Raw genomic sequence first — 17,533 nt, 5'->3', positions numbered from 1 at the left:
ATACTTGCATAAGTCTGCAAACACATCAATTTAAACTAGTGAGTCAAGTTACAAAGCCAAATTACAGGTGTGGGAAACTATTTAAACCTCTCTTAAATGCACGGTTGAATGTTTAAAATTTAAACATTAAACTATTGGTAATAAAAAATGTGGGCTAAAATAAGGAACAATTTAAAATAAAATTGAGTGGAAAAATAATTTCATTGAGTTGAAACAACCAAGTCACTTCCTTTAAAGTGCATATACCAGGTTTATATTTTTTTGAGATTTGTATTAAATCTGTTTTGTTTTTTTGCCCGAGTAACAATAGCTATATGAATTTTAAAGCAACAAATTACTGTGTTTATAAAAAAAATAAGCAATACAATTGAGCCCCCTGAGCTCATAGAACTATATACATGGAAGAGGCATGCTGTCCCGGTGTAGCGATTTCAAACTACCCCCCATTCACCTTACCCCCCAGTACTTTGAAATTGATTTCAGACTACCGGGGGGTAACTTGAAATCGATTTCAAATTACCCCCAGGGGTAACCTGAAACTGATTTCAGATTACCACCGCCAAAATATGTATTGTTTGTTTGGCACGGCTGTGTTAAATAGAAAATGCCCGGATGTTAATTGCTAATAATAGCTAAGACTCTCTTCAACTTTTCATCTGGTAAGGTTAGTTTTAGTTCGTAAACTCCACTATCCTTAAGTTTTGGGCTAAGGTAAGGTTAGCTTTAGCTCGTAAACTCCACTATCCTTAAGTTTTGGGCTAAGGTAAGGTTAGTTTTAGTTCGTAAACTCCACAATCCTTAAGTTTAGGGCTAAGGTAAGGTTAGCTTTAGTTCGTAAACTCCACTATCCTTAAAGGAATAGGCCACCGTTTTTACATACTAAGATATGTTCTTACCTAACCTTAGTCGAGTTAATATATACCCGTCTGGTCTTTGTCCGTGCGCTCTGTCACGCAACGGAGCACATACGCAGCCTCTCCCACATGTCATATAGCTCCGAAAAAGCTCACGATAGAAGCTACCAAGCTCTTCCACGTGTTCCCTATTTAAATAAAGTTACGTGAAGTGTTTTCATGCGAAGTATATTTACACAGAAATGTAACTATATTGTTAGGCGTAATGATACAGGAGCACTGCGTCCGCGCAGTAACTCCTAAAGACTTCCCCCGCTCACTTCCGTCAATAGAAGCTGCGTGACTTGTAAACTCCACTATCCTTAAGTTTAGGGCTCCAACCGCGGTTCCTGTAAGGTATCTTATGGATGAAGAAAGCAGTTGAGAGGGGGGGGGGGGGGGGGGTAATCTGAAATCAGGGGGGGTAGCTTGAAATCGCGTTCATCTTATCCCCGGGGGTAACTTGAAACTGATTTCAAATTACCGGGGGGTAGCCTGAAATGGGGGGTAGTTTAAAACCTTTACACCGGCTCCTATCTCTTCACATAGAGGTGGTCAGTGGCGCCATAACGGCCCAAGGTACCCGTATGATGCGTCACCTGTATCTATACTCCCCACAGCCCAAGTGGGTGAAAGAAGCGGGAGCGCGCACGGCTGCCGATGAAGCCTCAGAGCGGAGCGGACGCCATTACACCGTAAGTCAAATCTACGGTCAAATGTCTTAATACTATTGGTTTGTATTAAATTATCCAGTTTTGTAAATTTGCTTCTCTGTAAGGTACATCCTCATTGGTGTTGGTGTAAATGACATCACTGTATTAATTAAACTACTGCACTGTTTTTTTTTTGCAAAACTTGGTCTTTTTTTCTGCACCTGCTCCCAATGCTTTCGAGTCGTCTGTCAAATTTACATGGCTGCTCAATCCCTTCCTACAAAGCCTGTTCCTTAGAAGGGCAAAAAGGTTTCCACTTTTTAATGCTGATGTACAAAAACTAGCGTGGTTACAAATATGTCCCCCGGTCCACCAGGGGGCGGTACTACAGCAATGTCTGCTCCCCGCCATGAGGACCAAAGAGAAGCATGTTCCTCGCCCATTGGTTTGAACTCATCTTGAACTCTGACGTCATGTGTGGAAAGTATTTCTTCTGTATTTCGAGAGACTAGATCTGTGTAGAACCAACTGTCACTCAGCTGCACATTTTAAGTTTCAGAGATAGATTTTGTGATATTTTTGCTGACTAAAATAACACTAAAGCTAAATTAAAAGTTGTTTATGAGACTAAAGCTGTGACTAAAATATAAGTAAATTAAAATGAAAAGAAACTAGTATAATCCAAACTTCCAATGACAATTTGAAAGAGTCTCATATAATGTGAATTCACTGCCAAACGAACAACATACAGCAGAGGAACCTCATCATAATACATTTCATAAATGCAAAGTTGACTAAATTAATCTTAGATTTAGTTGACTGAATTTCCACTGCACCAGCGCTTCAGAATCCCTCAGCAGATCCACCCCTTTTTTATTTTGTGACATCACTTCCTTTCGCTCTGAAGTCTGTTCCATGAGCCGCTCTTTTTGGACCGAGGCGAGACACTTGTCATGAACTGGAAGAAAGAGAGCTATAAGGCTTCTCTGCAACCAACATTTATTTATCACAGTCATAGATGAGCTAACATACCTTTGGGTAAAAATGAAGGCTCGCACACTGTTTTTAGCATGTTTCATTTTATGTGACAGTCTCCCTTCCATGTACACATTTTTTAAAGTTATAGTACTGTACAATAAAAACAACAACACACGGCTGAAATGCACAGAGAAAGGTACATATCAACATTATGCATGAGTGTCCACTTTCATTAAAAATCTCATTTTAAAAAAGTCCACAGCTGCTGCTTTCACTCTCACTGCCTGCTCTGCCCTTTCTTCAGTTTGTTAATTTATAGCAGGAGAGCAAGATAATTTTGAAACATGTATTCATAAATCAGTGACCAAATACGTGAAAAGGACTCTAAAATGTGAAAAATACTGTCAATATTTTCACATTTCCCAGCAAAAGAGCCCAGTAGGTCATACAGTGGGGAAAAAAAGTATTTGGCTAAAATCCAATACAATGTCTATGTGAAACTGACCAAATACTTTTTTTCCCCACTGTATATTATGTGCAACACTTATATTTGTAGAAAAAAGGTGCTTTACTTTGGGCTACAATTGTGTGTTTCTGCCCTTGGTGCTTTGGCAATGAAGAAAATCGGCCCTCCATGACATAAACTTGCCTACCCCAGATTTACAGTATAGCTGTGCAAAACTTGAGAAAAAGATACGCACGTTATAGATACTGTCACAGAACAGAGTTACAGACATTAGGGAGTATTTGTAGAAATGTATTTACAGAAGTGCTTTAAATGAAGGCACACAGTTGGCCACATAGTTGTTGAGAAGAGCTTGTTCTTAGAGGAACACGACGTGTTTCTGTTCTCTCTGTGGTGAAGGTGAGAGGTCTCAGGTGGTGTAAAACACATGACACTTGTTGTTGCAGTACACAGATGAGCCGGTGCGATTTACGATTCGGCATCACACCTGCAGAAATGAAAAGAGAAACAGCTCAAAGAGTTTCCAGATTACAAACAAATGCTAGTTAACTATGGCTGAACATATAAATGATAAATGTAGAAAATCCATCCTGCTTTCTCTTTTAAGTGTTTGAAAGGTGAAAACTTGAGGGAGTAAATGCAATACCTTTATCCACCTTTATCGGGGGAGAAATGTATTAAAATTACAATCTCTATTTTGGTCAATCTCATTTGTCATGGGACTTTATAATCGTATACAAAAATATACTAGAACCCAATGTTGAGATTGATCAATGAGAGATGAGACAAAACAATGTCATTTTGTTCTCTGTTCTCTGTTACACAAGCGTTATTTCATTATTATTACTTTTTATTATATATTTTTTTGCAGAATATGTCCACTATGTCCACTATGCGTGTGACCTGCTTATTTTCGAGCCCCAGACCCGTCGCAGAGGTTCTTTGTCATGTCAAACAAACTCTATGGGCGGAAGGTTTTAGCTGAACACATTAAAAAGGACCACAGGTTTGTTCATTGAAGAGGAAAGTCGTTCCAATAATTGTATCCAATTTATTTTCAGGTTTATAATTTATGTTAAGTTTCAATCTTCAGCTCCAGTTCAGTTTGTGTCTTAAAAATAAAAAGGTAACAGGTAGGCAAAAGTCCGTTCACACCGCTTATTACGTTCCACCGTTGTTTCACAGTTCACACACATTTTCCAGACACTCTTCGCTGTCATTTCCGTCCGCATGAACAAAGCAGCAACGGTATAGGTTCGAGATGGTTCAATTCGTTTTCGCTTTTGGAGTCATCATACACGTGGGGACGTCATGCTTCGCGTACTGGCCCGTGGGGAACCACACCTCCCACCTACAGCACCTACAGCCATCTCGCACTGCGCCTGAAGCCTGAAGCGCAGCCCAGACATAGCAGCTCACGAGAGCCTTATGCTGCGTCCGAAACGAGCAGATTGGTAAGAGCTCTTACGCCAAACTGGCTGTGCGTCAGTGTCCGCCATGACAAGAAGCTTCCGAATTGGGCTGTCAGTCAGGAAGGAGTTAGGAAAAGGAGCCTCGATGCTAACTATCACGGCCACTTTAGCATAGGGACCTCTGATGCTAACTAACCAGTGATTAGGAGCTATGTGCCATCCCATAAGCCACTGCGCCAAACCCCCCCACCCCCCTTGCCCCCACCCTGGAGTGATTCATGCGCAACCACTGTTGATCGACAGGAGCACATTTAATAATAAAAATAATAATAATAAAAAAATAAGATTCTGCACAAGCCAAACTTTAAAAAAGTGAAAATCCATGTTGTCGTCCCCACAGCTCAGTCACATGACAGTGTTAAAGAGTAAACTCAGTAAACAGATTAAATGCTTTTGTTTTCATTTAGTAGAAACTTAAGCCACATGGAGCATTTGCTGCTGTAGCTTTATGAAACAGCTGTTGAAATAAAATAACACTAAAGGGAAATGTATGGATCATTTGGATTTTTTTTCTCCTTAAATGAAGGAGAATAAAAGGTGATTTGTTGATTTTCATGTCAGTCCCTTCACTTTGCGGCATGACTGACCGCATGTGATGATTGTGCTAAGCTCCTATGTGTGTACCTGGAGTACGCCCGCCCGACCTGGCCCAGACGGATACATGTAGGAGTCGCAGGGATAGGGTTTTTGTGGGATTTAGGTCAGTGTCTTGCCCAAGCTAAAACTCTTGGCTACTCCACCCATCTCTTTGTTGATCCGCAGCTGCCTTAGTTTTAATACTGTGGTTGATAACGCACTGTAAAAATTGTGTTGTCATCAAACATACATGTTTTCTGTCAGTGACACGTCTGTTTATATCTATATTTATTTAGACAGGTTTATTGCTCATGTGACATATCACCTTAGTGGGTTCTCTTTGTGGGTTTGTCAAAAGCGTCTGCTTCTCTTTCCTTCTTTCACGTTCCGCTTCTTTCTACTTTCATTTTGTACAGCGCGAGCCACATCATGAGACTTCAAACCCTTGCTGCTCGCTTTTTCCTCTGCTTCATTGGATCATCAGGTAAGAAAAACACAATTTCTTCATTTAAAGGTTCAGGTGTTAAAGTCGTCTCCATGGTCCTAAATAAAAATGTTTTTAAAAAAAAGGCTTAGATTTCACTGATTTGACAGAGCACCGCATGGGTCGACTTCCCTCATCTCCATTTCATTACAGACAATATAAATCAACCATGTAACTGTGAGTGAAACAGTGAGTAAAGCACTTGAGCTACTTTAACAATAACATACGTATTAAAAATGTACATGTGAATAAAGTAGTAAAGGTTTCTTAGATACAAGAAACCTTTACTAAATGTGTCATTATTTGCTACTAGTCTGTAGAGATGGTTGGTTGTTTATAAGTAAGTTATCTGGTCAGAGTGTAAGTTAGTCAGTTATCAAAAACATCTCATCACAGACAATAAATAATTGAGTCTCATGAGAAAGAAGAGTCTGTTCTGTCCAGTTTGTGGTCCAGGTGGTCTCTCAGGTATTTTAGAGCGGTGACCACCTCAATACACTCACTGTCAGTCTGAACAGATCCTGCACTTTCCAGCTGCTAAAGTCCACAATCCTTTACAGGGGTCCCGAGTTGTTTAACCTCTTAAACCCCACCTGAACCGACCACATTATCTCCAGTTTGGCAACATTAACCTCTTAACTCCCGCCTGAACTGAGAGCATTTTCTCCAGTTCAGCTTTACTCAAATCCTGTAGGCCAGTGCAACGCCTCATTTGAAAGCTAAGATCTACAAAACTCATCTAAATGGATCTTTTTCCTCACGTCATCAGATTTTTTTTCCATCGTTTTGTTTTTGGTATTCAAGTCATTTTTGTAACTTTTTGGGGTTTTTTTTTGTGTCATTTTTTGTCAAATTTCTGTCAAATTGTTTCTTAATTTTTGTCATTTTTTGTCATTTTGTTGTCATTTTTTGTCAATTTTTCGTCACTTTATTTCTCAGTTCTGTCGCTATTTTCACACCTTTTTTCCAGAAGCTTTTGGCCTGGGGTAAAGCCAAACTGGAGAAAATGTGCTCGGTTCAGGTGGGAGTTAAGGGGTTAAGTGTCAATTTTTGGGGTCCTGGCCAAACAAAATTTGCGAACCTTTACATGATCCAACTGGCCACCAGAGGGGGACAGAGAGCAAAAATATTTACCCATATCTCAAAAGAAAGTAACTACTGAAGTAAAAGTAAAAAAGCAGGAGCTTAAATAATTACATAAGTCAAAAAAAAAAAGTACGAAGAGAAATTTCTTGATTTCACACCCAAAACATGAATTACATAAACAAAAATTCAGATCTATCAAAAAAGATGTCCCTAAAAAGTATTTTTAAGGTAATGTACAAGAAATACAAACCATATTGTTTCATGTTTTAGTCCCTTTTAGATTTACTTACTTACTTTACTTTACTTACAACTCATTCTCATTTGTTATAAATCTGCATCATTCGTTGTGTCGTCTCAGCCTCAATGACTGGATGTTTTTGGACTCGAGAGGATTTTTTTTTGTATTTGCAGCAAAACAACAATGAAACTATGAAGCTTTTCTTTCCTATAACAGTTTTTTTTTTTAATAATTTGTGTTTTTCAGGTTCCAGTTCACAGCCAATATTTATCCAGACCTACAGAGATCTGCTGCTGACGGTGCCAGAGGAGGTTCAAATAGAAGAAGATGTATTTTACTGGAAACATAACAAAAAGAATATATTACAATTAAGTGGGGGAAAAAATAAGAAAAACAAAAATTACAAAGACAGAGTGGATTTTTTTCCCCAAAATCTTTCTTTGATTGTGAAAAATGTCCAGCTGAGCGACAGTGGGATCTACACGGCTGAGGTGTTTGAAGAAGACGATGTAATTCTCTCCACATATGACGTCACAGTTCAAGGTGAGTCCAAACACACATTTTTGTCATTTTTTCGTCATTTTTTTGTTGTCATCTTTTGTCAAATTTCTGTCAAATTTCTGTCAAATTTTTGTCACATTTTTGTCATATTTTCGTCAATTTTTTATCTTTTTTTGGCTTTTTTTTCGTCAATTTTTTAAATCTTTTTTTTGGGCTTTTTTGACATTTTTTTGTCAATTTTTTATCTTTTTTTGTGTCTTTTTTAGTCAATTTTTCATCTTTTTTTTTGACATTTTTTGTCCATTTTTTTGTTACATTTTTGTCATTTTTTTGTCATTTTTTTGTCATTTTTTTGTCTTTTTTTGTCAAATTTTTGTAAATTTTTTGTAAATTTTTTATCATTTTTTTGTACATTTTTTGTCATTTTTTTTGGTAATTTTTTGCCATTTTTAAAAAATCATTTTTTGTCTTTTTTTTTCTTTTTTTTTCAATTTTTATCATTTTTTTGTCTTTTTTTTAAATCATTTTTTTGTCATGTTTTTGTCATTTTTTTAATCATTTTTTTATCACCACATATAATAGATTTACATAAATATTAATTGTGGAACTGTTCAATCTTCAGCCCCAGTGTCTCCAGTGCTGCTGAGCGTGGACTCTGTGTTTAACAGTTCAGAGTCCTGTAACTTCACTGTGAGCTGCAGGGCTGAACTCTCCCCCTCCATTAGCCACTCCTTCACCTGTGACAGACACACCTGTGAGGAGGCAAGCCCCGCCCCCTCTGACCCCGCACCCTCCCTGCACCTTTACCTCTCAGACATGTCAATCATCTGTAACCATAGCAACCACGTCAGCTGGAGAAACGACATCAAAGACAAACAACAAGTGTGTCCATTTGGTAATGAGTTTATTCTGATGTTTGACTTTTTTTTTCATTTTGATGCTCTGGAGACGTCATCAGTGTTGTTTCTCTACAGACATCGAAGATCGAGCTGATGGACGCACTGCTGATAATACCAGAGTGATTGTCATAGTGATTGCCGTCCTTTTGTGTTTTCTCTGTCTCATAGTTGGAGTTGTTGTAATACAGAAAAAACGACAGAGTAAGTGACTAAGCTCATTCCTCCACACTTTTTAGTTGTTTTGGAAAATCCATCCATCCATTTTCTTCCACTTCCACTGTCTGAGCTGCCCAAATCACATTGCACCAGCCCCCATGGCTCCTCCCGCAGGTGGTGGGTCCACAGAAGGTTTTAGAAAAGTAAATATACAAATGTTTTTCACTCAAAGATAGTTTACATCAGATTTGGTGCTGATTGGCTTTTAAAACACTTCTGCCATTTGCTCTTTTCTACATTTTTATTCAACATCAGACGGATTTATATTTTAATGCTTTAATTAGTGCGACTAAAGTTTGACGTTCATGACCGAGTTGCTCTTTAACCTCTTAACTCCCGCCTGAACCGAGAGTATCATCAGATTTTTTTTCCATCATTTTTTTGTTGGGTATTCAACTCATTTTTGCTACTTTTTCGTCATTTTTTTGTCAAATTTTTATCAAATTTTTGTAATTTTTAATCACATTTTTTTATTTTTTTCATCAATTTTTTTTATCAAACTTCAGTCATTTTTTGTCAAATTTTTGCAATTTTTTTGTCGAATTTTTATCACATTTTTGTCATATTTTGGTCATTTTTTCGTCAATTTTTTGTCAATTTCTTGTGACATTTTTGCCACTTTTTCATCAATTTTTCGTCACTTTTTTGTCAATGTTTTCTCTCTTTTTTGTCACATTTCCATCATTGTTTTCGTCTCAGTTTTGTTGCTATTTTCACAGCTTTTTTTCCAGAAGCTTTTGGACTGGGGTAAAGCCAAACTGTAGAAAATGTGCTCGGTTCAGGTGGGAGTTAAGGGGTCAAGGTGAACAGTTCAAACCGGTTCTCAATTGTGAAAAGAGCCGGATCTGAACAAACACAAGAAACAGCCCAACAACAGAGCCGGCGACACGAGTGAAAAGTCAAAGCTAAATCCACTAAAAACAATTGGTCAGACAGTTGCAGCCTCTTTTTATTTGTTGTGGCTCAAGATTTTATTCACAAACACGTTTTTCAAAGTGTGAATATCAGTTCCAATTGTAGGTATCAATCATGTCTTTGATATTGTGAGTCATCCGGCAGCTGTTATTAAAATGTTATATTAACAAGAGCCAGTCTTTTGAACGGCTCTTAAGACTTGACTCCCGGTAAATCCCATCACTATGCTAGTACATCGTCCCAGCTCAAGTATATGACGTATATAAGCCCTTTGCTTGAACTAAAACAGTATAAGCTACGAATCAAATACTCAAGAAAGTGCCACCAGAAGGGTATAAAAGGCGTCACATCCCTCTAGTGGAGCAGTTGTGTAATTGCATCTATGTAATGATTGAGATTCTAATGGCTTCTCTCGCTAATTGTGGGCCGGTGTTAAGGTGTAACGGGCCTTATCTCGGTCTGACTGGCCCAACCGGCCCAAAAGTACGTCGGCCCACCGGGAAAACTCCCAATCTTCCTATGGCCAGTCCAGCCCTGTGCTATTGTCACCACTAACATCCCTCTGTGTCTTCTCTACAGGTCACAGGATCATATGGGAGAACACAGTGTATGGAGATCATCAGGTGAGTTTCTTTAAATGATCAAGACAAATAGACAAGTCGTCGTATCTTCCTCTGAGTTGGAAAAAAGTCACAAACAAGAGCTTCACTCCAGGACTAACCCTCCATCAGATCTACGCCATCATCTCCAAAGTGGGGCCCGCGGGTCAAATTTGACAATCCTGTTGGCCCGCCAGAGAGTGACCTACATTTGCGCTGCATCTGGTTAATACTAACTCTCTCCCATTCATTCTCAATGGCAAATATAGATGCAGTACACTTTTTGGCAACCAGCGTCAAATTGCTGTTTCACTCCTTTCGCAAAGTTAAGGAAACACTGTTCTGGTGTCTTGGTATTTGTCAGTCATAGAGCGTTGTAGCATCAACTTCTTTATTGCAAAGGTCATTGACATATATGACTTATAAAAGAATTTGTGCTGAACTGACAATTTCAAATTGGTCTTATATGGCATTTTCTTTGACTTAAAAAAATGAATGAGGTAAAGTCACTGAAGGTAGTGCAGGTACAGGTGGTTTTGTTGCACTATATTGCTACAATAATTGATGTTGCTCTACTAAAACTTGGCTTTTGTAGCATACTATTTGCATAGATAGAAGGAAATACAAAGGTATACCAAAAAAGAAAATAAAGTAACCATTATTATTTGCAGTTATATGTGTCTCACGCTGACATCGCTGTGTTTGGCCCGCGACCCTTAGGCTCTTTTTCATTTTGGCCCTCGGAGACAAAAAGTTTGGGCACCCCTGGCCAAAACTTTATACTCCGAATACCCCCACACTATTTTTCTGCATTTTTAGATTACTTTAGCATTTATTTGATCCTTGAATTGTGTAAAACATGTCTTTAAAGGGGGGGTATTATGCAAAATCAACTTTTTCAAGCTTTACATCATGTTATCATTGTAGTGTGCTATAGACTGGTGCTATGTGATTGAAAAAAGCATAATACCCCCTCTTTAAATCATCTTATGGCCCAGAGGTTTTACGCTGGAGGGCCGGATTTGGCTCCTGGGCCTGACGTTGCCGACACCTGTCTTTTGGATACAGTCGAGGGGCGTAGGGACAGTTAACATGTTGAACCGGGAAGAAAATTGTTACAGCATTTTCTAACCAACAAAAGTGCACTGAAATAATCAAGATGTGTTGAACAAATTCCTGCAAAAAGTTGAATTAACCTGCTTTACAATTTACAGCCTGGCAGAGACTTTGTTTCCACTGAGAGTCAGACCATCTACAGTGAGATTTGTTCGAGATGAGCCAGACGGACACAGTTTCGACAGCCGACTGCAGACGGTACATGCTGGGTAGATTTCTGTCCGACTTGCTCCAGACCGGCTCTGATGACGGGCACGTGAGACACAGAGAGAGCCTGAGACCCCAACGAGACCAGCCGACTGGATCAGCTGCTGCATCTCTCCAAAGTCTACTGCAGCGGCTCCACGGCCCCGTGCATGATGGGAAAACGCTCACCTGTCAGCGGCTCAGGTGATTGGATACAAGTCTGCTGTGATCAGAAACATGTGACCCCGCCCTCTCTCCTCGGGGCAACACTTCAGATCTGAACAAATAAACTATGACTGAAAGTATTAAAGTTGTGTATTACTCCTATTTCAACCTGGATAGACTCAAACAGACAAAAGCAGTGATTAGGAAGATTTATTGACATGTATATTAGATGTGGTGATCAGACCCCGGCGGTAACATCGATGTATGAAAGTCTGTTTGGATAAACAGCTTGTAGTTAGGGATGCCTTCCCCCGGAGCCTGGACACTGGTGGTGGTATGTAAGACCCGTGAAGATGCAGCAGGGAGAAGCCGTGGATGGAAGAGGCGGAGATGGGGTGGAGGTGGGTCGCAGCACGGCTGGGAAGCAAACGAACCATGATTGCCGGGGCTTAAAAGCGGGACCGAGGGCGATGATTGGCTGCTACGGAGGTGCGGCTCTTACGCTGATGGCTGAGGTGGAGGTGTGGAACTCTTGGAAGCGATCATTGGCTGGAGGTATGTGATGCTGAAAATCGCCTCCCAGGTTAAATTAAAACCTAGGCTTCATAATAGAGCTCACGATTGATGCTTTTCAGAACAAACTCATGATTTAAGGGGAGACACTACAAGCAAAACTCATTTTTTTCAGTTTTCAGGTTTCTCCCGGAAACCAAAAATATACCTAATCTTCACAATTACATGTTTAAATATTGCGCTGATTCAATGTTTGCCCATAGACTTATATGGGACAATACAATTTCAAAGGCTTTTTTCTCAAAACACATTTTTCTGTCATTGTGGCGACACTATGTTCACGTCATTAGGACCTAAAGACTTCACATTTTCCAGCCTTGGACTGAACAATATTTGGAAGATTTTTTCAGAGGGATTTTTTATTATCTAATCCCTAGCCCCATTTATTGAGCTTTGAATGTCAAAAAATAAGGCGTAAATTAATTTTTTTACAAAATTTTCCACTAAAAAACAGCTTATTTTAAAACTAAACAAGATATCCAAAATCCCCTCTGAAAAAGTCTTGGCAACTCATTCATCAATAAAATGAAACAATAAATTTGAATGTAGCGCTATCCATTATTCAGATTTCATCGCCAAAATGATGGGAAATTTGGGGCATTTTTAGGCATAAAACACCTTGTTCTTATATGAAAAGAAAAAAAATGTAATTTAAATGTTTTTCCCTATTCACCTGCAGTGTCTCGCCTTAAAAGGAAATATTTTATCTCACAACATTGAACAAATAAACAAATGGGAAAGTCTTTTCTGATGAAGAATGATGTCGCTTAGAGTTCCGCTTTTTATTTCTGATGACGTGAACGTGATGAATGTGACACGTAGCCCAGCGTTGTCACACGAAAAAAGGAAAAAGAAAAAGGAAAACTCTTTGGTCAAACCAGGTCAAAGTCTTTCTAGGAACGCCCCTGTGGTGGTACAGCGATATCAGCTCATGCATAAATTTCATTTCACTTCACGATTGTGTGTCACTTCGTGTGTGTTTTTCACGTACAATTTCAATTAAGTATATTTATGTTTATGGTCCATAGCATGGCAAAATGTCGAAAAGTTCTTTATGCAACTCACTGTCTTTAGCGATACAGGTTAATTGCTCCTGCGACACAGTACGTTAAGATTGTGAGTTTTCTGTGTTGTGGTTTTGTCAAACGCTTCTTCCGTATTGTGTTCTGAGCACCAGTACTTCCTTCCTACTACGTGAGCCAGTACATCATGAGACTTCTAACCCTTGCCGTTCGCTTTCTCCTCTGCTTTATTGGAACATCAGGTAAGAAAAACTCAATGAATAAATAAGGGTTTAGATGTTAAAGTTGTGACCACAGTCCTAAATAATAAATAATAAAGCTTAGATTGTGGTGACGTGATGTAAAGCTGGTTCGACGACTCTTCGACTCTTCGGCGACGTTCTCTTTTCATAACAGACGATATAAATCAACCGTGTAACCGTGTGTGAAACAGTGACTCAAGCACTTGATATACTGTAGCTAAAAATGTACATGGGTGTAAAGTGTCAGAGACGTTTCTTAGACATAGTAAATACATCACTTCCTCACACCCGTTATAGCCGCTTGTGTGTTTCCGCAGCCTGTCGTGAATGGAGTCTTACTTCCTCTTTCCTCTAACATATATAAAGTCACAGAGTAGGGGTCCCCAACTAAATCAGCTCGAGGTCCGCCAACTTTTCTTTCGTACCTTTCCACATAATGTCCGAGGTCCGGACTTTATAGAGTCATAGCCCCTGATAATGTCAAATTGTTCAGACATTTTTCAATTCAGCCTTAGAAATTAAGTATATTGAGAGGATGAAAAGGCTTTGGGGTCCGGGCTAAAGCCTCTGGAGGTCCGGATCTGGACCCAGGTCCACCAGTCGAGGACCGCTGTTATAGAGTATCTGTAGGTGGTAAGACAGCTGGTAAGAAAACGGGCTCTTGACCACACCCCAGAGTATGACATCACTCTCTAGAGGACAACAACGGAGCACACCCCTCCACTTTTTTGTCGAGTGTCTAAATACAAGCATTATTGAAGCTTGTGGCTCAGATGGCAGAGCGAGTCTTCTCTCTGTCTAACCCTTGGGCAACACCCACCGCCTTTGTATGAATGTAGTGAATTACCTGGTCACTTACAAATAAAAAGGGCTGCAGAATGCCAAATCTCTATTTATCCGTAGTCATCATGCTCTTTCCTATTGTCACGATGAACAACAATGATCTCAACTTTGTAAAAACTGCTCAGATACGGTCTTGTGAGAAAGAAGAGTCTGTTCTGTCTCTTTTATGCAGCGTTTGGACAAACTGTCCAGTCCAGTTTGTGGTCCAGGTGGTCACTCAGGTATTTTAGAGTGTTGACCACCTCAATACACTCACTGTCTATACAGTCCACAATCTTCTCCTTCGTTTTTGCTGTGTTAATCAGTTTCATTGTACTTGCCCCGGAGCGTAAAATCAGATATGACCATTTTGTTTATAGTGATGTTGAAATCACAGTCATGTAAATATATTTGGCGAGAGTACAGGGGGCTTCGTATGCGAGGATGTGATTCTTTACATGATCCAACTGGCCAACGGGAGAATCCCAAATATTTACTCATAACTTGTAAGAAAATAACATTGCTGAAGTAAAAGTAAGGCCTAAATAATGACATAAGTAAAAATGTCTTGATCCCCTCCTGGAACCACCACCTTAACGTGGTGGAGGGGTTTGAGCACCTGAATGATCCTGGAGCTCTGTTGTCGGGGGCTTCGTGCCCCTGGTAGGGTCTCTCATGGCAAACAGGTCCTAGGTGACGGGTCAGACAGAGAGCGGCTCAGAAGCTCCTTATGAGAGCCAACAGGCCCGGTTAGAACCATGAGGCCGTCCTTCTGTGGACCCACCACCTGCAGGAGGAGCCATAAGGGGCTGGTGCAATGTGATTTGGGCAGCTCCATGATTTAGTGACAATATAATTTCATATACAATAGATTTTCAACCACTTTATCCGGGGCCGGGTCGCGGGGGCAGCAGTCTCAGCAGAGATGCCCAGACTTCCCAGTCCACGCACACCTTCTCCAGCTGTTCTGGGGGGACCCCCGAGGCGACACCAGGCCAGCTCGGAGACATAGTCCCACCTGTGTGTCCTGGGTCTTCCACGAGGCCTTGTCCCAATAGGACATGCCTGGAGGTGACCAGGAGGTGACCAGGAGGCATCCGAAACAGATGCCCTAGCCACCTCAGCTGCTCCTTTCGACGTGAAGGAGCAGCGACTCTACTCCGAGCTCCTTCCGGGTAACAAAAATTCTGATCTTTCAAAAGTATATGTCCTCAAAAGGATTTCTAAGACGATGTGAGACAGAAATGCATAACTTTTACTTGCTCAAAGTCACTCAAAGACTCACATACTCAATAAAAAACACAAAAACAACTTTCTCATTTGTTATAAATCTGCATCATTCGTTGTGTCCGTCTCTGCCTCAACGACTGGATGTTTTTGGACTTGAGAGGATTTTGTTGTATTTGCAGCAAAACAACAATGAAACTACGAAGTCTCTTTCCTATAACAGTTTTTTATCATTTGTGTTTTTCAGGTTCCAGTTCACAGCCAATATTCATACAGACCAACACAGATCTGCTGCTGACGGTGCCAGAGGGGGTTCAAATAGGAGAAGATGTATTTTACTGGAAACATAACAAAAATAATATATTACAGTTAAATGGACAAAGAATTACGAAAAATAAAAATTACAAAGACAGAGTAGATTTTTTTCAACAAAATCTTTCTTTGATTCTGAAAAATGTCCAGCTGAGTGACAGTGGCATCTACACGGCTGAGGTGATTCGAGAAGAAGACGTAATTCTCTCCACATATAACGTCAGAGTTGAAGGTGAGTCCAAACACATCACCACATAAAAGATTTACATAAATATTAATTGCATAACTGTTAAATCTTCAGCCCCAGTGTCTCCAGTGCTGCTGAGCGTGGACTCTGCGTTTAACAGTTCAGAGTCCTGTAACTTCACTGTGAGCTGCACGACTGAACTCTCCCCCTCCATCAGCCGCTCCTTCACCTGTGACAGACACACCTGTGAGGAGGCAAGCCCCGCCCCCTCTGACCCCGCCCCCTCCGACAACGCCCCCTCCCTGCAAATTTCCAAGTTTAAGGTGTCAATCATCTGTAGCCATAGCAACCACGTCAGCTGGAGAAACGACACCAAAGCGATACGAGAAGTGTGTCCATTTGGTAATGAGTTTATTCTAATGTTTGACTTTATTTTTAACTCGATGCTCTGGAGACGTCATCAGTGTTGTTTCTCTACAGGCACAGAAGTTCCAGCTGATGGAGGCACTGCTGGTATCGGAGCGATTGTTGGAGGGGCCCTCGGAGGGACTGGAGTCCTAATTGCCCTCATAGTTGGAGTTGTGTTTTGGAAAAAACGTAAGAGTAAGTGACAAAGCTCCTTCTTCCACTTTTTAAACTTATAAGAGTGTTTCTCATTTGGAGGAGCTTTTGTTTGGTGGGTTCAATCACACATACTGTTGTTTTAGAAAAGGAAATACACAAACGTTTTTGACTCAAAGATAGTTTTGTTCACAGCATTTTTGGTGGTTTATTGGTTTAAACAAAAGACTTTGAAAGCGCTTCTGCCATTTGCATTTTCAGAATGTTTTATTCAATAAAAATTATTATTATTTTTATTATTAAATGTGCTCCTGTCAATCAACAGTGGTTGCGCATGAATCACTCCAGGGTGGGGCCGAGTGGGGTGGGAAGATTGGCGCAGTGGCTTATGGGATGGCACATAGCTCCTAATCACCGGTTAGTTAGCATCATAGGTCCCTATGCTAAAGTGGCTATGATAGTTAGCATCGAGGCTCCTTTTCCTAACTCCTTCCTAACTGACAGCCCAATTCGGAAGCATCTTGTCATGGCGGACGCTGACGCACATCCGGTTTGGCGTAAGAGCTCTTATTACCAATCTGCTCGTTTCGGACGCAGCACCAGTCAACATATACTAAAGGGGCGGGGAGGGCAAATACAACAGGTGTCACACATTAGGGGAGAGGCAGGTCGTCACACAGGCGGGGAAACAGGGACGGGCAGGAAGGAAGTCTGAAACGAGAAACAAGGAAAGATTTCAAAATAAAACAGAATGACTAAAATGACCAAATAGCACAAAAAAGAACATAACCAACACCAGACATGACGCTCGTTTGTCTCTTTTTTGATTCCTGTAGCTCCTCTTGTGACGCCTCCACTCAGAAGTCTCAGAAGAAAAAATAAATAAATGAAATGAAAAGAAACCAAAGAGAAAATGAATCTTATCATTTCTACCCCTTGTCACAATAAAAACACTTTTCATCAGTTCTAAAGACTCGGCTCCCGGTGAAGAGCCGTAAATCCCATCACTATACTAAAGTATAGCATCCCAGCTCTAGTAGTTACTAAGACTGATGTTACTGTCACCAGTATTAATCAGTAACATCCCTCTGTGTCTTCTCTACAGGTCGAAGGTTTAGTGTGGTGAACACCGTGTATGATGCTC

At 40.3% G+C, this 17,533-nt stretch overlaps 1 protein-coding gene across 1 annotated transcript; it reads left to right on the top strand.

Moving 5' to 3' along the window:
- Window positions 1–5,467: 5,467 nt before the first annotated feature.
- On the top strand, window positions 5,468–16,389 carry LOC306966804 (uncharacterized protein; the record flags this gene model as incomplete). The annotated part of the gene is made up of 4 exons (XM_079561620.1): window positions 5,468–5,522; window positions 7,093–7,389; window positions 7,970–8,229; window positions 16,309–16,389. 4 exons carry the CDS (start codon window positions 5,468–5,470, stop codon window positions 16,387–16,389), a joined length of 693 nt encoding a protein of 230 aa, XP_079417746.1.
- Between the last annotated feature and the right edge of the window lie 1,144 nt (window positions 16,390–17,533).

Source organism: Gobius niger, assembly GCF_951799975.1.
Source record: "Gobius niger genome assembly, chromosome: 8".
NCBI classification, from domain to species: domain Eukaryota; kingdom Metazoa; phylum Chordata; class Actinopteri; order Gobiiformes; family Gobiidae; genus Gobius; species Gobius niger.
This window is presented reverse-complemented; position numbering and strand designations above follow the sequence as displayed.